At 48.8% G+C, this 26,906-nt stretch overlaps 2 protein-coding genes and 1 non-coding gene across 6 annotated transcripts in view; all 3 read right to left on the reverse strand.

Moving 5' to 3' along the window:
• Positions 1 to 729: 729 nt before the first annotated feature.
• Znf414 (zinc finger protein 414) lies at positions 730 to 4,217 on the reverse strand. Of its 4 annotated transcripts, none has more exons than XM_017800980.2 (7): positions 4,070 to 4,208; positions 3,142 to 3,442; positions 2,599 to 2,706; positions 2,384 to 2,489; positions 1,648 to 1,970; positions 1,520 to 1,570; positions 730 to 1,130 (listed from the first exon to the last, which is right to left on the reverse strand). In XM_017800980.2, exons 1-7 carry the CDS (start codon positions 4,094 to 4,096, stop codon positions 802 to 804), a joined length of 1,245 nt encoding a protein of 414 aa, XP_017656469.1. In that variant the 5' UTR covers positions 4,097 to 4,208; the 3' UTR covers positions 730 to 801. The 4 variants fall into 4 exon arrangements, with proteins under 4 accessions (XP_017656469.1, XP_029424913.1, XP_008842801.1 ...); XM_029569053.1 differs by lacking the exon at positions 4,070 to 4,208 and adding an exon at positions 3,841 to 3,968 and having other exon boundaries at positions 731 to 1,130; XM_008844579.3 differs by having other exon boundaries at positions 732 to 1,130; positions 3,989 to 4,208.
• An 8,597-nt stretch (positions 4,218 to 12,814) lies between these two features.
• Positions 12,815 to 26,906, reverse strand: part of Myo1f (myosin IF) — a 59,416-nt gene continuing 45,324 nt past the window's right edge. The window contains exons 20-28 of the mRNA XM_008844580.3: positions 26,521 to 26,635; positions 26,268 to 26,437; positions 20,809 to 20,954; positions 20,147 to 20,293; positions 19,828 to 19,976; positions 19,422 to 19,505; positions 17,291 to 17,486; positions 17,012 to 17,181; positions 12,815 to 13,292 (exon numbers count right to left, since the gene is read on the reverse strand). Of these exons, the coding sequence (XP_008842802.1) occupies positions 13,216 to 13,292; positions 17,012 to 17,181; positions 17,291 to 17,486; positions 19,422 to 19,505; positions 19,828 to 19,976; positions 20,147 to 20,293; positions 20,809 to 20,954; positions 26,268 to 26,437; positions 26,521 to 26,635 (1,254 nt within the window). The 3' untranslated portion in view covers positions 12,815 to 13,215. The remainder of the gene's footprint in view (positions 13,293 to 17,011; positions 17,182 to 17,290; positions 17,487 to 19,421; positions 19,506 to 19,827; positions 19,977 to 20,146; positions 20,294 to 20,808; positions 20,955 to 26,267; positions 26,438 to 26,520; positions 26,636 to 26,906) is intronic.
• On the reverse strand, positions 21,702 to 21,835 carry LOC115072308. The gene has a single exon (XR_003851350.1). It is a non-coding gene; the product is annotated as a small nucleolar RNA SNORA31 (small nucleolar RNA).

Consider the following 26,906-nt stretch of genomic DNA (forward strand, 5'->3'; position numbering starts at 1 on the left):
GGACCAGGTTGGCCTAAAACACACAGACCTGTATGCCTCTGCCTCCCTGAGTGCTAAGATTAAAGGTGTGTCATTAAGCCCAGTTTAGGGCTTTAAAAAAAAATTGTGTATAGAGGTCAGAGGACAACTTCTGAGAGTTGGTTCTGTCTTCCAACCCCACTGTGAATTCTGGAGATCAAACTCAGGTCATCAGGGTTGTGTGAGCAAGCACTTTTACTTGCTGAGCCATCTAGACTCAGGAGCTTTTTAAATAAAGGAAAAAAGGGGCTGGAGAGATGGCTCAGTGGTTAAGGGCACTGGCTGCTCTTGCAGAGGACCCAGATTCAGTTCCCAGCACTCACATGGTGGCTATGAACCATCCTTAACTCCAGTTCCAGATGATCCAATACCCTCTTCTAGCCTCTATGGGCACGTGGTATGCTTACATACCTGCAGGCAAAACACTCATACACACAAAATAAAGGAAAAAAGAAAACCTTGGAAAATTCCATCCTATCTGGTTTCTGAAAATTGTGGGACAGGCGTTTGGGGACACACACTGTCCCACTTACAGCAGGCAAAGGTGGCAATCAACTGGAGACCTAGTTTCCAGGGCTGAGGTGCTAGAGTAGATGTTGACTGGGACACTGTTCCCCTTCCCAGGGTATGAGTGCCCCTGGGCCACAAGGCTACAGCCTATTGGTATCTGTGGGGCAAGGGACCCAGACACTGCACAGGCTGGCTCATTGTGCCTTCTTTATTGTATCCCCCTCTTCAAATTACAAAACCGTGTCCCCTCCCACCCAGCCCAACACGGTGGGTTCAAAGATGTGAGGAAACGGGAAGGTCCCCGTCTGGCTGTGGTGACACCTTAGGTGCAAGCAGAGTTGGGTCTGCGTGGGGTACAGGAGGGGGTGGCTGAGCCTCCATCTCACCCCTTGCCTCTGGCTCTCCTGAGCATTCCTCAGCCTTACCCGCTGCCTGGGTGTTGGCATGCAGGGACCCAGGCACCAGGGCTGCGGGGGCGCCGGGGCGGTGGTCCTGTAGGTGTAGTGTCATGGCGGGCCTCGAGGCCGTGGTGAAGTCACACTGCATGCAGGAATAGCGGCCCCGTGTGTGCTCCCACACAATGCGGCTCAGGGCTGCATACCCTGCAGGCAGGCAGGACCCAGTCAGTCCCAGACCTCACCCCAGGGCATCTGTCCACCAAGGGTAGTGGATTCGGGCCAGGGTGGTTAGACCTTTCCCTGCTTCCCCATTAGCTCTCAGGGTCCAGGCAGACTGGATGGTTTTTCCTGGGCGTTTTCCCTTGTCATTTGGCTGCTCCCATCCCCTGACACTACAGGAGAGAAGTGCGACTCAGAGATGGACAAAGCACGAGTCTTACACAAGAACGCCGGCGCAGATGAAGGCATAGGTGCCAGTAACTTTAAAGGTAAAAATCATGTATTTTAAGGGGCAGACACTGCTGCTTCTCAGCATTCACAGGGCACAGGAATGAAAGCCCCGCCTCCCTGCCCAGATGGTCACCTGCACGCACCTGAGGGCGCATCCGAGCCGCCCTGTGGTCTTCTGGGACTGCCACCAGCACCTGCAGGAAATAGGCAGGTCAAGCTCAGGCCAGATGAGCCCAGCCAGCCCTGCAGGTGGCCCTGCCCCCATACTCACCTTGACTCTTTTTCCAGATGGCTGTGCTGGACGCTGGCGGCCCAGGAGCAGCAGCCAGGAAGGGGCGCAGGCGTGAGGGGCTTAGGCCAAAGGGCGCAGGGTTTAAGTAGGGAAGGTAGGACCCAGTGGGGGCAGAGGTGAAGGGTTCGAGCAGCGGGAACCGCAGACCAGTGGCCGACGACAGGTCGGACTCTGGGGGGCGTTCGGGTTCCTTGTCCAGGGCAGGAGGTGGCGGAGCTGGGCTCTGAGCATGCTCTGCACAAACATGCAGATGCTTGAAGAGCGAACGGTGAGTGCGGAAACGCAGGAGGCAATTCTCACACCTGGGGGTGGGTACAAGGCTGGACTGTTTCTTGGGCAGGAGGAAGAGGCCTATTCTTTGCTACCTGGGAAACAAGCTACCTAGGTGAAACCTGAGGGAAAGGACCTTACCCTCATGCCCTCCCCTGTTGTAGTCACAATCCTCTCCAGTTCCAGAGACTTAAGCTTCCATTTTAACTGTGGTGACCAGTTTTCCACATAAGTGAGGCGGAACTGGGCAGAATTTCACCAGTTAGTATACCCTTCACCTAGTATACCCTGTCCCTTGAAGCTGAGCCCTTGGTCCTAGTGACTTGTTCCTAACTCACATCAGTCTTCCATGTATGATTGAGCCATGCCTACATCCCTGACCCTTTACACACACTAGGAAGGGATAAGGGTCTGGATTCCATTGTCAGGATGGTCAGAGTCTCACTTGAAATAGCGATTGGGCTTGTAATGCAGCTTCCCGTGGGCCACCAGTTCCTGCATGCTGGGGAAACTCTCCGTGCAGCTCAGGGCGGAGCAGTGGAAGAGCTTGCCTGGCAGAGTTGGAAAGACCGGTATAGAGAAGGGTAGCTAAGGCTGGCCCTGAGGGCTCTGCCTGCCTCCCACCGTGACTTGCCTCCCTATCACCAAACCGGGCCCTACCTTCCAGTGACTGTGTGGGCGGGCAGTGGGTACGGAGATGCTGTGCCAGGTCACGAACACTGGGGAAACTGAGGCAGCAGCCGGGGCTAGAGCAGGGTATCTGTTTCCCTGTAGGATAAATGGGTGTCAATCAATCTTTTTCCTTTCTTTCTTTTTGAGACAGGGTCTCCCTATAGCCCCAGCTGTCCTAGAACTCCCTATGTAGACCAGACTGGCCTTGAACTCACAGAGATCTGCCTGCCTCTGCCTCCCGAGTGCTGGGATTAAAGGCGCTCACCATCACACCTGGCTCCATCAATCTCTTTACTGAACGCCTCACCCTCCTACCCTCCAACAAACTGAGCTGCCTGGAAATAAGGGCTGGATTGGCCTGTTTCATCTTTGGAGCCACACTTGACATATACATGGTGCTCAATAAATGGTGAAGAATCTCCCTAGATGGGCTCCCAGCCTGGAGATACAGGTGCTTCTTTATCCTATATTTTCTATCTCAGTCCTACTGTAGGATCTGTTATTTCCTCAAAAGGCCCCATCACAGATTACCTGGTGGTGGGCGTCGCCTGGGCAGCCGTAGGTCGTCACTGGTCCCTGAGCCTGTGCTGGTTGAGCCAGGACTAGGTCTAGAGCCAAGCTGGCAGCTCTCTGGGGCTGGAGAAGCAGCCTGCTGGGGAGGTCCTCCCCGATCCCACACTAGTGGTGTGGCTGTCTGGTCAGCACCTGGCTCCTCCTCCATGGAGGAGAAAGTGGCTGTAGCAGCCACATCTGGAGACACCATCTTCTCAGTCTCATTGGAGCTGGGCTCTGCAGTGGCCAGCATGTTTGGGCTGGGCTTGGACAGTTCCTCCTAGTGGAGAAGGTAGGAGATCTGAGTTCAGTTTACCTGGGGCAGAGAGAAATTCTCCCGTGCCAAAGGACCACCAGACTCAAGATATCTGACTCCCCCCCGCCCCACCCCCAACCCCACCCGCGCCTGACACCACCAGACCATGCCACTTTCTGAATCCCAGCAAGATGGGGTAAGGGAGGTAAGTCTGGATGGTGCTACTGTCCCCTAAGTTCCCCAAAGCAGGAGTTATCCTTCAGGGATTACATACAAGCTGCATCACTTCAACTTTGGCAGGAGAAAGGCGCCATCCAGGGAGGGGGCGTGGCCTAGGGAGTGGGCGGGGCTCTGGGTAGGGAGCAACTAGGGAGCTGCTGGAGGGCCCAAAGTGGACTGTGGGTGAAGGGGAATGTACTGGCCGAGATAGGGCTGCGTGTGAAGACAACTTGAAGCTCCAGTCCAGGTGAGGTTTAGGGGCGGAACTCGAGCCCTGTGGGCGGAACCCTGCTAAGGCCAGGCCCAGAAGGAGGGACAAGAGGCTCCCTGAAAGACAGAGGCGGGCGGTACCCGGATGTGGGGGCGGGGTCGGCCCGAGGGTGTGAGCTACGGCAGGGCCGCTCCCCGTCCATCCCCGCTGCTCCTCCGCACCCGCGTGCCTGGCGCCGCGCTCACCATCCTCCGGTCAGCTCGACCTTTTGTTCTCGCGGCTCCGGTGCCTCCGGCTCCTGCAGCGGCAACTTCCTCGGCGATGCGAGCTAGCGCTCACGTCAGCGCCATTTCTTACGCGTCTCAGATCTCGCGAGATTAGGGGCGTGGTCTACTTCTGGGCGTTTTACTAGTAGGTGGAGTCTGGGACTCCTGGCCCTCCTAGACCCTTCCAGAAGTTTACCAGTGTGCGAACTTGTACACCAAATGCAAAAGCAGAGTGCAAAGATCCAACATGAAAAGCCCCACCCCCCCCCCCCCGAGGCCTCAGTGGCCTTGTATGCAAAATAGGCGCCTCCATCCCTTCGCTGTAGTACGTCCCATCGCTAGCTGTGGAACGACAATAAACAGCAATTTTCATTCTGTTTTATTCTTTTTTTGTATCCCAGGCTAACCTCGAATTCACAATCCTGCTTCAGCCTCCCAACATGACAGGTATCTGTCACCAGGCTGCCTGCTTTTGATTGGGTTTCCTTTTTCTTTTTGTAGGGAATTGACAACGTGTACACACCACACACACACACACACACACACACACACACACACACACACATACATTGCTTAGAGGCTCGCCTCTAAGCAGAGGTTTACCTTAAACTTTGATGCCACCACTCATGGTTTTAGGTGGTACTTGATAGATAAAGTAGCCCATGGATGAATCCGGTTGATCTGGAGAAAGCACCAGGACAGGGATAAAATGCCATTGGAATAGAGTTTATTAGCAAAGGAACACATGGGAAGGGGAAATGTCTATCTCAGGTCCTGAGCTAGGGGCCTTTTAAAGGGGGAGGCTTCTGGGGGGGATGCAGGAGGTAGGAAGATATATATTTCTTTTCAAGTTGGGGGGGGGAAGCACTGTTACAACCTGCCCTCTTTAGAGATCAAAGGGGGAAGCCTGCTGTGTCGACCAAACAGTGGAGGAGAAGAGTCTGCTTCTCTTGTATTCAAAGACCAGGGTGCTTAGCAACTCAGTTCCCTTTTCTCAGGGGCTTGTGAGGCCCTGTTGGTGAGGGGGCAGGGCTATCTGAACCTTAACAGTACTGGGGATCAAACCTGATAGGGTGAAAGTAGCCAGAGAATGGATAGAGTTGATGGGGGCGGGGAGCACCAAGACACAGGTAAAACTAAGTGGGGTGGGCGGGGCGTGGTGGTGCATGCCTTTCAATCCCAGGACTCGGGAGGCAGAGGCAGGAGGATCTCTGTGAGTTCAAGGCCAGCCTGGTCTACATAGTGAGTTCCAGGACAGCAGGGGCTACTGGGAGACCCTGTCTCAAAAAGACCAAAAACAAACAAACAAACAAAAACCCTTAGTGGAATAGAGTTTTGGTTTTTGGAAAACATGGGGCGGGGAGCGGGGCTTGTAAACCCAGCTCCGTTCCCTCTGCCAGCCGGGATCTGGGTCAGGAAGTGTTTATTTTTTGTCCTTTTAAGATAAGGGAAAAACTGCTATACTAAAGCGGCTCCTGAAGTCTCTGGTTAACAGGTGGAATCTGTTTATCTTGTCTTCCGAGATCAAAGGAAAGGCAGGTTGCCTTTTTAAAGAGTCTGCTTCCCTTGACTTCAAAGACCAGGGTGCTTATCAACGTGGTTCCCTTTTCTCAGAAGCTTGCGAAGTCCTTGAGACCCTGTTGGAGACAGGGAGGGCTGCTGTGGTTTAAACCCTTATAAAACCCAGGTCTTTGTTTATGCAAACACTACCAATTGAACTACATCTTTAGCCATATATGCCTAGATAGGTAGATAGATACATATGTGGTGTGCATGCGTGTTCAAATGTGTGTGCATACACGTGTGTGCAGGTGTATGTGCACGCATGAATGCATATGTGTGCTTGTGCCCGGAGGTCTGAAATCAACATTAGGCATCTCCCTAGATCCCGCTCCACTTTATTTACTAAGTCAGGTCTCTCACGGAACTGGGAGGTCACCAATACCACTAGTCTAGCTAGCAAACTTGCCCAAGGATATTCCTCTCCACTTCCCAAGTGCTGGGATTACAGGTGGCTGATATGCTTACCCAGTGTGTGCTGGGGATCTGAACTCTGGTCCTCATGCTTTATCCACTGAGGCACCTCCTCAACCACAGCCCCATATCTTTCACTGCACCCAGTTGTATAGCTACAATGGGTGATTGTGGGTCTTCAGGTTTCATGAATGGGTGATTCCTGCAGGTGGAGGGAAATGAATGTGAAGCCCTGAGTCCACTGGTATAGACAGGTATCTAGCCCATCCTACATTTGGTGACTACATTCTGTACCAGAAGGCAATCTGTTTCTGCCCTCAGGGACTCCAGTCACCTCTGGAAATGGAGAGCCACAATAACTCAGCAACAGTAGGAAAACCTTATTGGATCTTTCCAAGGGATAGAAAGGGATGTGAAAATGATGAGTCACGGAAGCTGTCTGAAGAGGTAGCTTTTGAGCTGTGGCTTCATGATTGAAGTGACAGTGAATAGAAGGTCAGGGAAGCGGGGCAGACTAGGAAGCTGACACAGATGTCCTGCACCAGGGAGGGACAAGCTTGTCTTTGCCAAGCAAATGTTAACCACCATGTAGGTGCTGGGAACTGAACCCTGGCCCTCTGCAAAAGCAGCCAGTGCTTTTGGAGCCAAATAGGAGTAACCATAGGATCACCTTTCCAGGCCCCTTTGTCAAGCAAATATAAGGAGTCCTCTGAACCAGTGAGTCAGAAGGAGGACAGGATGTGGATGTTACAGGATGGGTCCTACAGAGCCTTGTGAAAAAAATGGAGGAAAAAAACTGGTTTCTGGTGAAGTCACTGAACGTATTTATTTGTTTTTATTTTTCCATTTTCTGGTTTTTTTGGGGGGGGCATCTTCATGTGTATGGGGGAGGTGCTTGTGCATATAGGTGTGTATGCATGCAGTGCTGACACAAAAACATACTCTCATCTCAAAGATGGTAAGAGATAGTTTACTCTGGAGCCAAATAGGAGTGACCATGGTCCTGGAACACAGATTCAGGTTATCCACAAATTCCATGTTTCAGCATAGAAGCAGTTTCATGAAATTTTTAATAGTAACAGAACAAAGAAAAGTCATAAATCAAGACACTTTTCAAATACATTGGTAGAAACATTAAGTAGGCAGATACAGCAAAAGAAAATTCTCAGCTATAGGGTCAGATGTCATCTGGTGGCATTCTTAGCCTCTTGGTTGGTGGGAGCTAGGGCTCTGTTAAATTAATACATTACTAAAAGTTTTTTATCTGTTAGTCACAAGATGTTCAGAAACAGAGGTGGGCAAGGAGTGGCTATTTAGGGGCTAAAGATGGTCCAAGATAAATTGTAAATAGGCTCTGGATCTGCAACATTCCTAACAGTCCACAGTCATTGAAGTGCAAATTAGTCAGCCTTGCAGGGCGTTTAGTTCAAGATGCAGGATTTTTCTGGGATTTTTCTTAAGTTTATCTGGGGAACCATCCTTGATGGTGCTTCCACCTTATTCCTTGAGGCAGGGTCTCGAAATCAAACACAGAGCTCCCTAGTGTAACTAGTCTTGCTAGCTAGTTCGCTCTGGGGATCCTGTCTCTGCCTTCCCAGGCTCTAAGCTTCCACATTCACCTGGCATTTACTTGTTATCTGGGAATCTGAACTTAGGTCCTCACTTTTGTATGGTAGGTGCCTTAACCACTGAGCCATCTCCCCAGCCTCACTGATCAGTTTTTAGTAAGGGAAGACATAGTATCTGCTCCCTGGTGTGTGGGTGTTATTAAGTACACCAACAGTACAAATACCCTGAACAAAATAAAAGCTCAGCTCTAAACCAGGCGTGGTGCCGCATGCCTGTAGTCCCAGCACTTGGGAGGCAGAGGCAGGTGGATCTCTGTGAGTTCAAGGCCAGCCTGGTCTACATAGTGAGCTCCAGGCCAGCTGGGGCTACAGAGAAACCCTGTTTCAAAAAGACCAAATAAATAAATAAATAAATAAATAAATAAATAAATAAAGCTCAGCTCTTAGGTTTTTAAGAGAGGGTCTGAACCCAGAGGATACCTGGTTCCCCAGATATCAGAATTGTGTGGATGGGCCAGGCCACACTCACATTTTTACTCCACCCAGTTTCTCCAATCTCATTGAGTAAGTACAGGGTCTGTTCTCTATAGACCATCATTGTTTTCATCCCAGTTCACATTATTCCAGGGTCGCTTGTTTCCCAATCTCCATGTGTCCAGTGGAGATGGGCGTGGTGCACAGCTTGTAGCACTTTGGTATGCTAACTTTCAATCATACCCACATTCATCCATTTTGGGGGGAGGAGTACCAAATTGAAGTTGTCAAGGAAACAAGATCAGATGCCAAGATCACAAGGCACAAGAGCACATGGTTTTGTTGGTTAATTAAAAGTCATTAGTCCAGATTATGTCCATTAATGAAAAATATTCACACATTGGTGATCGTTTGGAGGATGGAGTTTTTGGGAGGATGGTAAAATAGACCTTAGATTGCAGATATGTATATTACTCAACCATTCAAGAAATGTTTGTTGAGTCAGGCAACTGTGACTTTATGTGCAACATGTTTTTGGGCAAAATAAGATATGCTTTCTTATGCAGAAAAGATGGTTAGAGGACATCTAAAAACTTTAGGAAGAGGGGCTGGGTATGAAACTCAGTTGGTGGCTCTTAATTACCATTTATTCAGTTAAAAACTATTTTTTTAATTTGTTTGTTTGAGACAGGGGATACCAGGTTAGCCTTGAACTCAGAGTCCTCTTGTGTGCTGGGATTACGGGTGTGTGCCACCATATTTAAGTTTTTTCTTTTGAGACAGAGTCTCATGTAGCTCAGGATAGCTTCAAACTTATATAGCTGAGGATAACGTTGAACTTTTGATTCTCTTGCCTACACCTCCAGAGTGCTGGGATTATAGGCATATACCACCACATACGTTGTATGTGATGCTGGGAATTAACTTAGAGTTTGGGGGGGTTGTTTGTTTGTTTGTCTTTTTTGAGACAGGGTCTCCCTTGTAGCCTCAGCTGGCCTGGAATTCACTATGCTATGTAGACCAGGCTGGCTGGCCTCGAACTCATAGAGATCTGCCCACCTCTGCCTCTCGAGTACTACGTTTAAGGTGTGCACCACCATGCCCGGCTTAATTTAGAGCTTTGTGCATGCTAGGCAAGGATTCTACCAACTGAGGTACAACCCCAGCCCCTTAAGGTCATTTGAACACAGGGTAGAGAGGTGTGTTTGTGCTAGGGAAGACTGGGGAAGGATGGGGTGGCATGTGGCCTCAGAAAGAACAGGGCAGCAAGGAAGGATGAGGAGGGACCAGAGTTAAGAACTGTTGTGAAAGAGCCCACAGGATGTGAGGCTGAGGACTGGGTGGAGTTGAGGTGGCTGAGGTTCATAGTTTGAAGAGGTCTCTAACCTAGATATGCATAGTTTCTCTTAGAGTACATCAAACTTGTTCCCTTTTCCAACCCCAGCACCCTGCCCAGTACTTTTCCAGAAATTCTGCCCAGGAGCCTTACTTCCTGCAAATGGAGTATTCTCCTTGTCAATGGGGTGAGGCCGTGGGGATATTCCCCAAACTGCTGGGAAAGGAAGACAACCTGCCTGTTGAGTTTGACAGCAGAGGACGGAAGCCCCATTTCCCCTTCCCCCCTCCCTTCCTCTTTTCCCCGTCTTCCCTTCGTTTGTGTAGATCAAGCTGGCCTTGAATTTGCTTAGTAGTTAAGGATAACCTTGTTAACCTTCATTCTCCGGTTTTCACTTCCAGTGCTGGGGCCACAGGTGTGAGCCACCACACCGTGTATACAGTGCTGGCATGGAACCTGGTACTTCCTGCACACTAAGCAAGCACTCTCTAAGTGAGCTATAGCCCTCACCCTTGTTTTTCCTCCCCTCCCCTCCCCTCCCCTCCCCTTCTTCTCCCTCCTGTCCTTCTGCTGGGGTGGGAATCCAGGGCTTCATACCAACCAAACTACATCCTCAGCCCTTTTTTCTTTTTTTAATCTTTTAAAACATTTTTATTTATTTAATTTTTAAATTATATTTATTTATTTGTGTGTGTGTGTGTGTGTGTGTGTGTGTGTATGTGTGTGTGTTTTCAAAGGCCAGCTTGCTTCTTCTCCCTCCTGTCCTTCTGCTGGGGTGGGAATCCAGGGCTTCATACCAACCAAACTACATCCTCAGCCCTTTTTTCTTTTTTTAATCTTTTAAAACATTTTTATTTATTTAATTTTTAAATTATATTTATTTATTTGTGTGTGTGTGTGTGTGTGTGTGTGTGTGTATGTGTGTGTGTTTTCAAAGGCCAGCTTGTGGGAGTCAGCTCTCTCCTTCCATCGTATGGCTCCCAGGGACAGAATCAGGTCATTAGACCTGGTAGAAAGCACCTCTACCAACTGAACCATTTTATTTATCTATTATTATTGTGTGTATGTGTGCATGCATTATGTAAGGGGGCATGTGTGCCATGGCACATGTGTGAAAGTCAGAGGACAACTCTGTGGTGTCAGTTCTTAACTTCCACTTTTACATGGTTTCTGGGGATGGAACTCAGGTTGTCAGGGTTCAACAGCAAGTGTCTTTACCTGCTGAGCAATTGTGCTGTCCCTCTTTTTTTAAAAAAAAAAAAATTGTATTTTTTATATTTTTAGTGCTGAGGACTGAACCCTATGCTAGACAAATGCTCTACTACTGAGTTATTTGCCCATCACACCCGAGTCTTGCAGGGAGAAACAGGATAGTTGCATAGAGAGATAGAGTGGTACAATGGCTTTTGCGAAATGACTGACATATAAGAGGCCTGGTGAGATCCAGTTGCATCCTTACAAAATTTTTTACAGCCAAGCTTGGCTTTCTGAGGTATATGCAGAGAGGAAAAGGAAAAGATCCAGGTGGGCTTTGCTGGGCAGTCTTTTTTTTCTTTTTTCCCTCAAGAATGTCACTGGACGTGGTAGTGCATGCCTTTAATCCCAGCACTCAGAGGCAGGAGGATCTCTGTGAGATAAGGGTCACCCTGGTCTACATAGTGAGTTCCTGGCCAGCTGGGGCTACAGGGAGACCCTATCTCAAAAAAAAAATGAAGAAAAAAATGGATCTCATATAGCCCGAGCTGTCCTCAAAATCAGGGGCTACTGAGATGGCTTAGTGGGTAAAGGTGCTTGATGCCAAGACTGACAGCCTTTGATCTTGGGGACCCACATGCTGTAAGGAGAAAACTGATTCTTAAAAGTTGTTCTCTGACCTCCACACACCATGTTACACACACACACACACACACATACACACACTCATGCACATGCACACACATAATTTTTAAAAATACTTTATTTTTATTTTATGTATATGAGTGAGTGTATTGCCTACATATTTGTAAATGCACCTGTGTTGTGCATTGCCCACAGAAGTCAGAAGAAGGTGTTGGATTCCCCTGGAACTGGAGTTATAAATGGTTGTTAGCTGCCATGTGGGTGCTGGGAATTGAACCAGGGTCCTCTGCAAGAGCAGTCGGTGCCCTTAACGCTGAGCCATCTCTCCAGTCCCTGCACATGTAATTTTTTAAAATCTTCTAGGTAGTCAGTATGGCCTTGAACTTTTGATCCTGCCTCTGTCTTCTGAGTGCTGGAATGACAGCATGCACCACCACACCCAGTTGATGGGGTGCTGAGGATGGAACCCAGGATGTCATGTATGCTAGGCAAGCGTGCATCACTGAGCCACATTCCTAGTCCTCCTTAACAGTCTTTCTTGGCTTCCTGACCCCTCGTTCTGCAGTGGGGTAGGTGTCTCCTGCCTGAATGTCCTTGTCACAGCTTTGATCATTATGTACTATTTACAGCTCTGCTGAGACTGAAGGTCTTTAGGTCTTTATCTTTCCTGGCTTCTTCAGCAACACTCACTACCCTGCTTTGCAACCTTCCTGCGTGCCTCTCAGTCTGTCACTGTCTCTCCCATATTGGCTGGGCACAAAGAAGGTGACCAGAATGTAAATTGTGTGTGTGCATGTTCATGTGTGTGCAGGTGCATATGTGTGGCCTTGATGTGACAGAGATCCATCTGCCTCTGCCTCCCAAGTGCTGGGATTGAAAGCGAGCGCCATCACACCTAGCAAGAGAGTCTCTTGTTCATTCCTATGCACGGCAGGGTAGCTGGACGTCGGTTCTCCCATCTCTACCTCCCATCTTGTCATAGAAGTGGGATTACAATGTGCTACTGTGTCTGGCTTTACATCGGTTCTAGGGATTCAACTCAGGTTCTCATGCTTGTGTGGCAAGTGCTTTACTCATAAGCCATCTTCCTAGCCTAGATTTTTTTAAATAGTTTCTTTTTAAAAGAAACAATATTTCATGCATTATGTGTGTGGTGATCAGAGAGCAATGGGAGGAGTTAGTTCTTTCTCTCTACGTTCCTGGACTCTGCTCTTCAGCCTTGGCAGCAAGTGCTTGTACTTGCTGAGCCAGCTCAATGGCTAGTTGTTTTATTTTACTGAGACAGTTTCTCATGCAGCCCAGGCTGGCCCCAAACTTGCTATGTAAGTCAAGGATGACCTTGAACTTCTGATTCTCCTGTTTCCAGTTCCTGAGCTCCAGGATTACAACCATGTGCCACCAAGACGTTTTATTCAGTGCTGGGGATCAAATCCAGGTCCTCATGCTTGAGAGGCCAGCACTCTACCAACTGAGCAACCCCCGAGCCCAACACTCAGTAATTTACTCCCTGCTTTCACCTGGCACATGTTTATTGCCTCAATGATGAGAGAAGGCGGGAAGTCACGTTTGTCAAAGTCCCCTAACCCCCAGACTGTGCCCAGCACTTTGTCCACAGGGCACATGATTCATTTCATACACACAAGGCAGCTGGGAGGTAGGTTCTGCAGTGAATCCGGTTGGACACATGAAAAGGTGGAGACTTGGACAGCAAGTGAAACCTGTGGGAGGCCAGTGCCTGGCAGAGGTGCTACAGTGGTGACCCTGACACCCAGGTCCTCCACTAGGCTGCAGGCCATAGGCCTGGGCATTCTGGCCAGTACAGCCAAGGTAACTGAGGCTCCCACTGGCAGGGACTAGCATCTGGTAGTCAAGCAGGCAGACTGGTGGGAAGACAATCTCAGGCTTCTGGTTCAGATCTTCTCCACATAGTTGCCTGGGAAGAGACCCTCCTGGCCATGCAGCCGGCCCTTCCACCAGCCAGAGGAATCTGTGAGAGAGAAGAGCATGAGATGCCCAGTGCATCCTGCAGAAAGCCGCATGTCCACTGTGTCTGTCTTACTCATCCTGGGTATTTTGTTTGTTTCTTGAGACAGGGTCTCATGTAGCTCTGGCTGGCCTCACAACACTATCTAGGGGACTAGGGAGATGGTTCAGTGGGTAAAGCACTGGCCATGAAAGTGTGAGGACCTGATTTGGATTCCCAGAACTCATGTAAAGCCAGATGTGGCTTTACAGCTGACAGCCTAGCTCCCCTGTGGTGGTGAGATGAGAAGTGGAGATAGGATCTCCGAGGCCAGCTGGCCTGGCATAAGCGGTGGTGAACAACAGACCCTGTTTCAAAGATGGGAGGGGAAGACTTTCACGTGAGTCAAGACCTGCACTAACACACAGGAACATGCACACACACACACACACACACACACACACACACACACACACTTGCTATGTAACTGAGGCTAGCTTCAAACTCTTGAACTCCTTCTTCTAACGCCTGAGGGCTGAGATTACAGATACAGCCATCACTCTCAGCTGTTTTGTTTTGGTGGGACTGGGTCTCAATCCCTATGTAGCCCCAGCCTGTCCTTACACACCTGATCCTCCTTCCTTAGACTCCCAAGTTCTGGGACTATAGGTATGTGCCACCATACATGGCTATCTGCATTTGGGAGGCTGTTGCTTGGGATTGAACCCAAGGCACAATTCCTGTATTACTGAATACTTTACTAAGTCATCTCCCCAGCACCTCACATCCTCCCTTCATCCCTCCATCTCTTCCATCCTTTATCCTGAGGATAGAACCCAGAAGCTCATGCATGCTAGGTAAGCACTTTACCACTGAGCTATACTCTCAGCCCTCTGTCATTTTCTAGACAATTTGCTATCAGATCCCTTCAACCTATCCTACGGAACCCTTCCCCCAACCACCAGGGTGCAGCCAGGAGAGATCAGGTCTCTATGACCTCTAGGAGGGACCTGTATCCACTTGCAGAGTGTGTGATGAGTTTCCATCTCTTCTGTGGGCAGCCAGGGAACTGAGGTAGGAGTTGGGATGGGCCATCCTGGCTCATCATTCCTACTCACAGAGGGTCTGTGAGGTCAGTTATTATTTTAACTAATTAATTATTGACTTATGTGTATAAGTATTTTGCCTGCATGCAAGTACATGAGTCATGCAATGTCCACAGAGATCAGAGGAGGGTGCTAGGTCCCTTTGAATTAGAGTTATAGATGACTATTAACTTCCATGTAGTTTCTGGGAACTGAACCTGGGTCCTCTGCTCTTAACTGCTGAGCTATCTCTCCAGTCCCCTCCTTTGTCTAAAGATTTACTTTTATTTCTCTCTCTCTCTCTCTCTCTCTCTCTCTCTCTCTCTCTTTCTCAGCAGGAACTGGAAGAGTGTGTCAGATCTCCTAGAACTGGAGTTACAGACAGTTGTTAGCTGCCTGACATGGGTGCTGGGAACTGAACTTGGTCCTCTGAAAGAGCAGCAAGCACTTTAACCACTGAACCATCTTTCCAGCCCCTGTGAGGTCAGTTCTTACTATGAGGAAAGTGAGGCTATAGCTGGGTGTGGTGGTGCAAGCCCGTCACCCCTGGCACACAGAAAGCTGATGCTGGGGCATGGTGAGGCAAGGCCATCTTGGGCTATATAGCAAGACCGTGTCAAAATCAAATAGAATCAAAGAGGCTTAGGTACTAGGTGTGATTAAATGAGTCTACAATCCTAGATGGTTTAGAAGGTGGTCATAAGATTCAAGAATAGCCAGTGTATGTAGCATCAGCATGGTATGGAAGAGGGACTCTCTAGTGGGGCTATCAGATGGTTGTCCCTATTCATTAATTTCTCCTTTTTTATTGAATTTTTGTGAATTTCATACAATATATTTTGATTATATTTTGTTCCCTCTCTTATCTGCACTCTCTTACTACCCCCCAATTTCATGTACTCTATTATATATATTCTATATGCGCATCTATATTTCTGTCTCCCAAGGCTCAGAGATCATTGCAGAAGAGAGGGCAGAAGCTGGGAGTGGTGGCGCACACCTTTAATCCCAACACTTGGGAGGCAGAGGCAGGAGGATCTCTGTGAGCTCGAGGCCAGCCTGGTCTACATAGTGAGTTCCATGCCAGCTGGGGCTACAGGAAGCCCCTGTCTCAAAAGACCAAAAAAAAAAAAGCCAGAAAGAAAGGGCAGAGGAGGTGGATGACCATAAGGAAACAGTTTTCCAGACAGCTGGGCAGTTACTCATATGAACTCATAGCAATGGTGACAGCATGCACCGGTCCCATGTATGCTCAAGCCAGACAAATCCCAGCACTGACGTGGGAAAGTGGGTAAAAAACCCCAACCCAGCCTGAGGAACTATTGGCAACCGATTGGCTGCTGGGAGTGGGAAGAGTCAGTGTCCTTTAAGGGTTAGACTTGTGGTAGGCTGACCAGGCTCCAGTAGATGGACCCACACAGAAGGGCATTTGGGGACACAAGTTTGTCCCTGTTCATTTTTTTAAAACAAGTGTGCACCATTGCTTTTTAAAAAAATTTTTATTTAATTTTTCCATTTCTGTGGGGGTGTGTATGGTGTGCATGTGTATATATGCATGTTTTTTCATGGGTCACATGCACATGTATATGTGCATGCATGTGGAGATCCAAGGTTGATGTGGAGAATCATCCTCAATTGCTCTTCCACCTTATTCATTAAGGCTAGGTCTCTCAATCAAACCTAGAGTTCATTGATATGAATAGTCTTGCTAGCAAGCTTTCTCAGAAGATCCTGTCTCTGCTTTCTGAGGTTGGAATTACAGACTGGCTGCCACACCCACCTGGCATTTGTGTAGTATCTGGGAATCTGAACTCCTGTCCTCAAGTTTGTGTGGCAAGTGCTTTAAAAAAAAAATTTTTAAGGGGGCTTGAGAAATGGCTCAGTGGTTAAGAGCACTGGCTGCTCTTGCAGAGGACCTGGGTTCGGTTTCAAGCAGCTAACAACCATTGGTAACTTCAGATCCAGGGGATCTGACATACTCTTCTGGCTTCAGAGGGCATTGCACATGTGGTGGACGTCCTCTTCTGACCACCATGAGCACTGCATGCACATGGTACACTTACATACATGCAGGCAAAACACTCATACAATAAAATAAAAACATTTAAAATTTTTTTAAGATTTAATTTTCTTATGAGTGTTTGTCTGCATGCATGTATATGCACCATGTGCATGCCTAGTGCCCTCAGAGTCCAGAAGGTGTTGGATCCCCTGGAACTGGAGTTACAGAAGGCTAAGACCACCTTTTGGGTGCTGTGCTGGATACCAAAGTGCTCTTCACTGTTGAGCCGTCTCTCCAGTCCAAGTACTTTTAAAAATTATTTTATATTCATATTTACTATTGTATGTGTGTATGTGTGTGTGTGTGTGTGTGTGTGTGTGTGTGTGTGTGTGTGTGTGTAGAGATGCTACAGTGTGCATGTGGAGGTCAGAGGACAACTTACTGGAGTTGCTTCTCTCCTTCCACCATATGGGTTCTGGAAATGAAACTCAGGCTTGTCAGGTTGGATCCAAAGGGCCTTTACCTGCTGAACCATCTTGCTGGCCCTTGCCCCTGTCCTTGCATGGATGGGAAGGCTGTATAGTAATGGGGGCTGCCTGGCTGTGTCAGGGTTCTGAGTACTCCCCACCCTCAACCTCTGCTCAAGGAATACACACCTTCCATGAGGATTTCGATGACCTCATTCACATTGAAGCTCAGCTCATCCACATCTTGGCCTATGTATTGGTACAGTGCCCGGCACCTGGGGCCATGTATCCGTGGTTGGGGCTTGGGCCGGCCCACGCCAGGTACCGGTCTCTGCCCTATACTTCGCTTCCTTTGCATGCTGTAGGGAATGGGGTGCGGACACCATAGCAGTAGACAACCCTCCCTTACCCCCTGCCCACTTCCTGGGGCTGTCCCAATCCCTCACTTCCTCCCTCCCTCTTGCCTACCCTGCAACACCCTGGTCAGGCACATTGAGGAATTCTGTATTGTGCTCTGAGGGTGGCCGTGCCCGGGGACGTCTGCTGGCTCCCAGGGTTGAGGATGGAGGACCCCGGGGAGGCCTCTGGGAACTCCTTCCAGATGTGATTTCCAGGGGCAGGGGCCCCCCTCGGGAAGAGGGGGCCACCCCATTTCGATCCAGGCCTGTGGCAGAAGCAAAGATGGAGATGCTTTTAAGGGAAAAGCTGTGAGTGTTTGAGGACTTGGCTCTAAGCTCCTAGACTGAGGCACTCTCCACCCAGTATGGGGAGAACTAGGTGTGAGGAAGGGACCCTGGAGATGGGAGGCTCTGAGGGAGGCTTTACAAGGTGTTGCTGTGTCTGTAGAAGGGCTTTTGTGAGTGACTTTTTAATTAATTAATTAATTTGTTTGTTTGCTTGCTTGTTTATTCATTGGTATTTTTGAGATGGAGTCTCCTTGTAGCCCCAGCTGTCCTGGAACTCACTATGGAGACCAGGTTGGCCTCGAACTCATAGAGATCTGTCTGCCTCTGCCTCCCAAGTGCTTTTTTAAGTCACTTATTATTGTTGCTGTGGTGTGTGTATGAAGTGTGTGGTTTGCATGACTAGCACACATAGAGGCGAGAAGACAACTTTGTGAGTCAGTTCTCTCCTTCCACCTTTACATGGGTTCCAAGGATCGAATTCAGGTCTCAGTCTTTACCTACTAAAGATTATTATTACTATTTTTTTTTAAGACAGGATCTCACGTAGCCCAGCTTACCCCAAACTCCGTCTGTAGTTGAGGATGATCTTGAACTTCTTTTTTTGGGCGGGGGCTCTTTTTGAGACAGGGTCTCCCTGTAGCCTGTAGCCCCAGCTGACCTGGAACTCGCTATGTAGTCCAGGCTGGCCTCGAACGCACAGAGCTCCGCCTGCCTCTGCCTCCCAAGTGCTGGGATTAAAGGTGTGTGCTACCACACCTGGCCCTGAACTTCTTTTTTAAACTTACTTGTTTAGGGCTGGAGAGACAGCTCAGTGGTTGAGAGCACTGGCTGCTCTTGCAGAGGACCTGGGTTCTGTTCCCAGCACCCACATGGTGGCTCACAGTTCACAGCTGTCTGTAACTCCAGTTCCAGGGAACCCAGCACCCTCTTCTGCATGCACTTGGTGCATTTACACACATGCAGGCAAACACTCATACAAAAAATAAAACTAAGTAAATAAAACTTTTAAAAATAATACATTTATTTATTTTTATTTAGTGTGTATGAGTATTTTGCCTGCATATACGTAATTGCACCCATATCCTGCAATGCCTGCAGAGGTCAGAAGAGGGCATGAGATACCCTGAAACTGGGAATACAGACAGTTGTGGTTGTGAGTCACCATGTGGGAACTGAACCCAAAACCTCTGGAAGACTAACTAGTGCTTTTAACCTCTGAACCATCTCTTCAACCCCAATGTTGAACTCCAGATTCTCTTCTAAGCCTCCACCTCCTGACTGTTGGGATTACAGGTGTGCACCACTGCACTTGGTTTTATGTGGTACTAGGGATGGAAGTCAGGGCTTTCTGCATGTTAAGCAAGCTCTCTACCAACTGAGCTACATCCCCAACCTCTGTAGGTGGATCTTGGAGGATATAAGTAGTTGGCAGGAAGTATGGGAATTTGGAAGGCAAGCCCAAGCAAAGGGCTGGTGGTAAGAATAAACTTGATGAGTTGACAAAATATGTAGTTTGTAGGATAGGGCTCTGGGAAGAGGTGAGAGAGAAGTCAGTGGCTAGCTGGGATGGACTTTATTTGTTTGTTTGTTTGTTTGTTTATTTAGGTTTCTTGTGGACAGGGTCTCCCTGTAGCCTCAGCTGGCCTGGAACTCGCTATGTAGACCAGGCTGGCCACGATCTCACAGAGATCTCTGTGCCTCTGCTGCGATTAAAGGGGTGCACCACTATGCCTGGCCCGTTGGGATTTTAAAGAGCTTGGTATACCCAATTATGCTTATCCTGTATCTTGTAGGAGATGGGGAGTTATGGGGAATTCTAGACAAGAGTGAGCCAATGTTCTTGTTAGAGTCTGTTGGCAGGAGGTATGGCTTAGGGCCTGGAGACCACAAGACGCAAAGAAAGTCATGCTCACCTCTGGGGGGCCCCGGTGCTGCTCGAGTTGGGGCTTGTGCTGACCTTCGAGGCCTTCCTTGAGCCATTCCCTTCCGTGTAGGCTCTGAAAGGCGAATGAAGGTAAGGGGAGCTTTGAGCAGAGGCCAGGCTAGACTAGGTCTTTGCCCACCCCCTTCCCCAAGTCCCCTCCACTCTGGTTCCGCTCCAGATCATGCCCCCTCAGGCTCAGGGGTTCTCCCACGTTAGTTGTGGGAACTGACTACACCCGTTTTGGTCCCACCCCTCACTGTCCCTGTACACCCCTATGGTCCTTGCATCTCAAACTGGCCTCAATGGCCCCGACCCCTGAAGCTTTGATTGGCCTCCATCGGCCACGCCTTCCGCAGGCCACGCCCCCTTCAGTCCTGGCCCGGCCGTGGACTTACTGGAGCTCTTGGGCAGCCCATCCCCGATGCTGACCGCGAGCGCTCGGCCACCAGCCTTGAGCACGACCACCTCGCCGGACCCACGGGAGAAGGTGACGCTACGGGTGCTGCCTCCGCCCCAGCCTTCCTTCTTCACCCGGAACTGTAGTCTGGAGAAGAGACAGATTGAGACGCCAGCCGGGTCCCTCTTCTCCACGCCCCTCTCCCCTGGTCCGGCAAAGGCTCAGGTCGTCGGGGTTGTTGGGGTGGAAGGAAAGGCGGCTGCGCCTAGGTCGGGTGGAGAATGACGCTTGTGAGGGCGGTGGATGCGGGGGCATACGTGTCGCTGAAGGTGAGGGGCAGGGGCTTCCGAGCTGCCTCTTTGAAGCGCTTGCACAGAAGGCTGATGAACTCGGTCTTGAAGACACTCTCTAGGAAGCTGTCCGCGGCATCTTCTTGGAGAATGAAGAAATCATCCTGCCGGGTGCTGGGGAAAAGGCAGGAGAGCCCCGATTGAAGGTGCAGGAAGATCCGATTTGTAGGGCCCCAGTGGTGAGGGTCAGATTAGGAGAGGGGAAGGAGGATCCGGGAAAGGCAGTAGTTGGGAAGGTCCAGGTGACATGTAGCAAGAGGGACGGAGCCCTGCATGGTGTCCCATGAATTTAATCCCAGCACTTGGGAGGCAGAGGCAGGTGGATCTCTGTGAGTTCAAGGCCAGCCTGGTCTACATAGTGAGTTCTAGACTAGCTGGGGCTACAGGGGAGACACAAAACAAAACAAAAACAAAAAACGAGGGCAACAGAAACTGATGACACATAAAAATCATGAAAGTAAGGTGACATGGGTCAGTGGGGAGAGGTGCCTGCCACCAAGTCTGATGACCTTAGTTCAATCTCCAGGGCCCACATGGTGGAAGGTGAGAACTGACTCTCCAGATTTGTCCTTTGACCTCCAGTCATGCAAGTAAGGGCGACTATGGGGCTCATGGGGGCTGGGCCTCACCTGAGGGACACTCCTCGAAGGGCCTGGATCTCCAGTTTCTTCTTCAGGACTTCCCGCACCTGGCCCTTCTCTGGTCCCTTCTTCACCTTCTCTCTCCCAATCACATATATACACTTAGGAGTAAGGATCAAGTCCCGTTTGATGGGCTGTGGGGATAGCAACGCCAGAAGCTGGTGGTTGGAGCACAAGGCATGGACAGCCATCCCCACACCCCCAGAATCCACCCTAGGCGCAAGGGTGGGGCTTTCCAGTCTGGAGACTGGGAGATCCCTCCAGGTGAAGGTGTGTAAGGTGTTAAGTTACAGAAATAGGGATGTCTGGGCCAGTCAACAGGTAAAGGATGCAGGAAGTGCCTGATGGATTTGGGTGCCCCGGCTCAGGACCAGATGTTACTGTTTGAGTCATGCCACTGTAGCCAGTTCTTCATTTAAAATTTTTTTTGGATTTACTTATTTTTATGTGTATGAGTGTCTTGCCTGCATGTATAAGTGCACCACATGCATGCAATGCCTGTGGAAACCAGAAGAGGGCATTGGATTCCCTGGAACTGGAGTTATGGATGGTTGTTAGCCACCACGTGGGTGATGAGAACCCAACCTAGATCCTCTGTAAGAGTAGCCAGTGCTCTTAATCACTTAACCATCTCTCCAGCCCTCCCCCTTTTAAATTACAATTATTCATTTATTTATAACTCTCTTTTTATTCATTTATTTGTATTTTGGTCTTTTTGAGACACGGTCTCCCTGTAGCCCCAGCTGGCCTGGAACTCACTATGTAGACCAGGCTGGCCTTGAATTCACTGAGATCTGCCTGCCTCTGCCTCCCAAGTGCTGGGATTAAAGGGATGGACCACCACGCCCGGCTAGTATAACTCTCTTTTTTAAAGATTATTTCTCTGTGTTCCTCTATTCAATCTTGGCTGGCACAGTTAGACAGACAGAAAGCATGAGGAAACTTTCTTCTTGCATCTGTAATGGAAACCTTAGAAGCAGACAGCAACTGCCTTGGGTCTGCCAAATAAATGCATTAAAGTTTTGTTTTTATTTTATGTGTATGAGTGTTTTGCCTGCATGTGTGTTGTGCAATGCCCATGGAGACCAGAAGAGGGGCATCAGATTCCCTGGAACTGGAGTTACGGATGGTTGTTAGGAGCTATATGGGTGATGGGAACTGAACCTTGGTCTTCTGGAAGAGCAGCCAGTGCTCTTAAATACTGAGTCATCTCTCCAGTCCCTACTTATTTCTGAGAGAGAGAGAGAGAGAGAGAGAGAGAGAGAGAGAGAGAGAGAATGCTACCCTCTGGGCATGATAGCTGTTGCACTCTCAGCAGCTACAATAACCCTCAAGAGACCTGCACAAGAGGTCTAGAGAGATGGCTCAGTGGTTAAGAGCACTGGCTGCTCTTGTAGAGGAACTGAGTTTGGTTTCCAGCACCCACATAGCGGATGACAATCATCCATAACTCCATTTCCAAAGGATCCGAGGCCCTCTTCTAACCTCCAAGGGCATTGCACAACATGGGTTCACTTACATACACACAGGTAAAAAACATACACATTAAAAATAAATACTTGAAAAAGAGGCCTTCAGCTGGGTGTGGTGACCCATGCCTTTAATCCCAGCACTTGGGAAACAGAGGCAGGTAGATCTCTCTGAGTTCAAGGACAGCCTGGTCTACATAGTGAGTTCCAGGCCAGCTGGGGCTACAGGGAGACCCTGTCTCAAAAACATCAAAAAAAAAAAAAGGCCTTCACAAGAAAGATTGGGCCCAAACCCCAATCAGTTTGTCCCATGAGAGAAGGGCTCATGAGGCCATGCCCTTACTGAAGATTTGTAGACAGTTTAATAGTTGCTGAGGGAGGGACTCGAGTGACCCCAACACTCCCTGAAAACATATAAGCAGTTCTAGTTCTTGGAGGAGAATGAGGGACATTTTTTTCAGTCTTGTAGCTGCTCAAACGTTGGGCATGCACTTGCAAATGATCACTGGCTCATGTGCCTATAAATAACCCTATTCAACTCATTGGGTTGCCCAGGTAGACATTAATGGATTTCTTTCTTTGGTCTGTCATTGGTGCCCCTGTCTGGGATGAATTAATAATGCTTGTTAGTCTCCATAGGAAAAGTTCACACAACTAAATTGTGTGTGCATGTGTGTGTGTGTGTGTGTGTGTGTGTGTGTGTGTGCTGGAGAATCTAGATTTTGTATGCTAAACATACATTATGTCACTAAGCCACACATCCCCAGCTCCACTTCCCAACTAACAGAAAGGTGTGATCAGGTGAGAGGGTATACAAGTCAGGGAGTCAGATTAGAGTGTATGGATTATACAGACTGGTTGTGGTGGCACATATTGTATTTCCAGAACTCAGGAGGCTGAGGCCAGGGGATTTCAAATTCTACAAATTCTAGGTCAGCCTGGACTCAAAAAAAAAAAAAAGAAAGAAAAAGAAAGAAAGAAAGAAAGGAAAAGAGAAAGAAAGAAAGAAAAAGAAAGGAAAAGAAAACAAAAGTCATAATCATAAGTAAGAGATACGTGTGCATATAAATCACATGAGTCTATGAGTTTGTATAGGAAAGTAAGTGTGATGGTTGGTTACATTTTATTTTTAGTTTGTTTTTAGTGTGTGTGTGTGTGTGTGTGTGTGTGTGTGTGTGTGCACAAGCCCACATGTGTGCCACAGCATGCATGTGGAGGTCAGACAATCTGCAGGAGTTGGTTCTCTCCCTCTACCATGTATTTGGATTCCGGAGATCAAACTCATGTCATCAGGCTTGGGGGCAAGTGCCTTTACCCACTGAGCCATCTCATTGGCCCCTGATGGTTAGTTTTATTTATTTATTTATTTATTTATTTATTTATTTATTTATTTATTTATATTTCATTTCATTTCATTTTAGAGACAGGATTTCACTATGTAGACCAGGCTGGCCTTGAATTCACGGAGATTCACCTGCCTCTGCCTCCCAAGTGCTGGGACTAAAGGCACTAAAGGCATGTGCCACCGTGCCTGGCTGATGGTTAGTTTTAATTGTCAACTTGACACAATCTTGAATCTTCTGGAAGGGAGTCTCAATGAGGGAGTGTCTAGATTAGGTTAGCCAGTGGGTGTGTCTGTGGGAGAGTATCTTGATTTCATTAATTGCGGGAAGACTATTTCAAGGGCTGGGCCTTGGACTGAGTGCAAAGGAGAGCCTGCTGAGCACTAGCATGCACACATTAATGCACTGCTGTCTGCTCTTGGCTGTGGATGTGATATGCTTCAGGTTCTGCCTTGACTTCTCCACAGTGATGGGCAGTAGTCTGGAATTGTGAGCCAAAACAAACCCTTTTTCCTTAGAGTTCTTTTTGTCAAAGTATTTTGTCACAGCAGTGAAACTAAGACAGCAGATAAGGATGTGTCTGGTGTAAGAATGTCATCTGGGTCCAGAGATGGTGGTGGTGTATGTGGCCATGGACTGTGTTCCACATAGATCTGTCATAAACAAGTGGTTAGGTGAAGATACCCCAGTGTGATGGGTAATCTTGATTGTTACCTTGACAAGATCTAGAATCACCATGAAGCAAATTTTGGGTGTGCTTATAAGGGGTTTTCTAGACTAGGTTAATTGAGGTAGGAAGACCCACTCTAAATGTTGACAGTGCCATTCCATGGACTGGGGTTCCAGACTAAATAAAAAGGAGAAAGGGAACTGACCAGCAGCTTTCTCTCTACTTTCTTTTTACTTATTTTTAGTTTATATGTATGAGTGTTTTGTGAGCGTGTGTTTAAGTGCACCTGTTCGTGGAATGCCCATGGAGGCCATAAGAGGTCATCAGGTCCCCAGGACTGGAATTATGGACAGTTGTTACTTGCCACGTAGGTGCTGGGAACCAAACCTGGGTTCTCTGCAAGAGTAGCTGCTGTTTTTTTTTTTGTTTTGTTTTTGAGGCAGGGGCTCCCTGAAGCCCCAGCTGGCTGGCCTTGAGCTCACAGAGATCCACCTGCCTCTGCCTTCTGAGAGCTGGGATTAACAGTATGCACCACCAGGCTCTGCTAGGAGATAGTGCTCTTAATTGCCAAGCCACCTCTCCAGCCCCTCTCTGTGGGCTCAGGAAGCCCCTTCTTGACAGTAAATGCAGTGTGTGACCAGCTGCCTCAAGCTCCTGACGCCATGTCTTCCCCACCATGATGGACTGTATCCACTTGCACTGTGAGCCAAAATAAACCTTTCCTCCCTGAAGCTGATTAAAACAGTTATTTATTTATTCATATTTTATGTGTATGAGTGGTTTGCCTACATGTGTGTACATGACCACATGTGTGCAATGCCTGTGGAGGCCAGAAAAGAGCATCAGATCTCATGGAACTGGGATTACAAATGGTTGTTAGCCTCTGTGTGGGTGCTGAGAACTGAACCCAGGTCCTCTGCAAGAGCAGCTAGTGCTCTTAACCCATGAGCTCTCTCTCCAGCTCCCTTGATTTTTGTCAGGTGTTTTGTCATAACAGTGAGACAAGTAACTAATATACCCAGTGTGGTAAAAATGTCTGGAATGTCAAGTTGTATGGATCAGGTGTATCTGCCATAAAAACTTGTTCAAGTCAGGTGGGGTGTCCAGGCAATGTGAGAACGTCCACCTAGATAAATGTACACAGGACATCTCAGGGTGTTCCAGCCAAGTAGAGTTCTCTGAGGTGGGGACAGGGAATTGTCTGACAGCTCCCTGTGGACAGGAGTATCTGGATCAAGCTGAGAGTACACCTCTGGTCAGGGGTTTGTGGGCCAGTCAGGCTTGTACCTGTGAACATGGCTGTTTTGGGCTGGTGAGAATACATCTGTGGACAGGTACATTATAGCTAGATGTCAGTTCATCCAGTGAACTGATGTGCCCAAGCCAGGTGAGGGAACTGGTCCTGTGGTGTGGGTTTCTGGGCAAAGTGAATGTGTCATAGTAGACAGGTGTGTCTGGCCAGGTGAGGGTGTATCTGATGGACAGGTGTGTCTGGACTACATAAAGACACGCTTTTTTCTCTCCCTCCCTCCCTCCCTTCCTTCTTTAATTTGTCAGGGTTCATGTAGCCCAAGCTGTCCTAGAACTCACTACAAAGCTGAGGGTGACCTTGAACTCCTGCTCCTGCCTCTACCTCTCAAGTCCTTAGATTGTAGGCAAGTGCCACTACACCTGGTTTATGCAGTGTTGGGCATGCAACCCGGGGTACATGCTAAGCAAGCATGCTACCAACTGAGTGACAGCTGCAGCCTGATGAGGGCATGCTTGATGGACAGCAGTATCTACCACATCAGAATATATACTTGTAGATAGGTGTGTCTGGGCCAGGTGGAGGTGTGCTGATGAGGAGAGATGTATAAAGGCTCGGTGAATATACAGAAGCGTCTGAGTCCCAAGGCAGCTGTCCTTCTGGTCTGGGTGCTAAGCAGAGACAGCCTCAGATGTGAACACCTGCCCTTCCCTCACCTTAAAGCGACGGTCGTACTTCGTGACTGAGTCAGCAAAGTCCACACGCTCCCTCTTGGCCAGGAACTGCCGCAGCTCGGGCCGCTCCTCCAGTCCCAGGTAGTCCCCGACAAAGTTCCGGTTGATGCTGTTCCGCCTGCGTTCCTTCTTGTTAAGCAGAATGTTGGAGGCTGTTGAGAACACGGGTGCGGGTGAAGGCTATGGCCTCGCTCTTTAATCTGCCCCCTAGAGCATCCCACTAGACGCCCCTCACCTTCTTCACGCATCTCCTCATACTTCCGGACTGCCACGTGGCGGCGCCAGGCTTTCTGGATGGTGCGGGCAAAGCCATCGAACTTCCGCTCTCGCATCTCCTCCAGGAGGAAAAGCTGGGCAAGAGGGCGGGGCGGTGGGTCCTGGCGTCTCCCCAGGCTCTGATTTCCCCAGAATCTATCCACACCTCTCTCTCTCTCTCTCTCTCTCTCTCTCTCTCTCTCTCTCTCTCTCTCCCTCTCTCTCTCTCTCTTCAAAATGTGTGTGAGGGGGGTTGTGTGTGTGTCTTTCTATCTGTCTGTATGTTCATGTGTGCAGGTATGTGTGTCTATAAGTCTGTCTGTGTTCATATGTGTGTGTTCATATGTGTGCAGGTGCATATGTGAA

The sequence above is a fragment of the Nannospalax galili genome, unplaced genomic scaffold, assembly GCF_000622305.1.
Source record: "Nannospalax galili isolate Female #2095 unplaced genomic scaffold, S.galili_v1.0 scaffold262, whole genome shotgun sequence".
NCBI lineage: Eukaryota > Metazoa > Chordata > Mammalia > Rodentia > Spalacidae > Nannospalax > Nannospalax galili.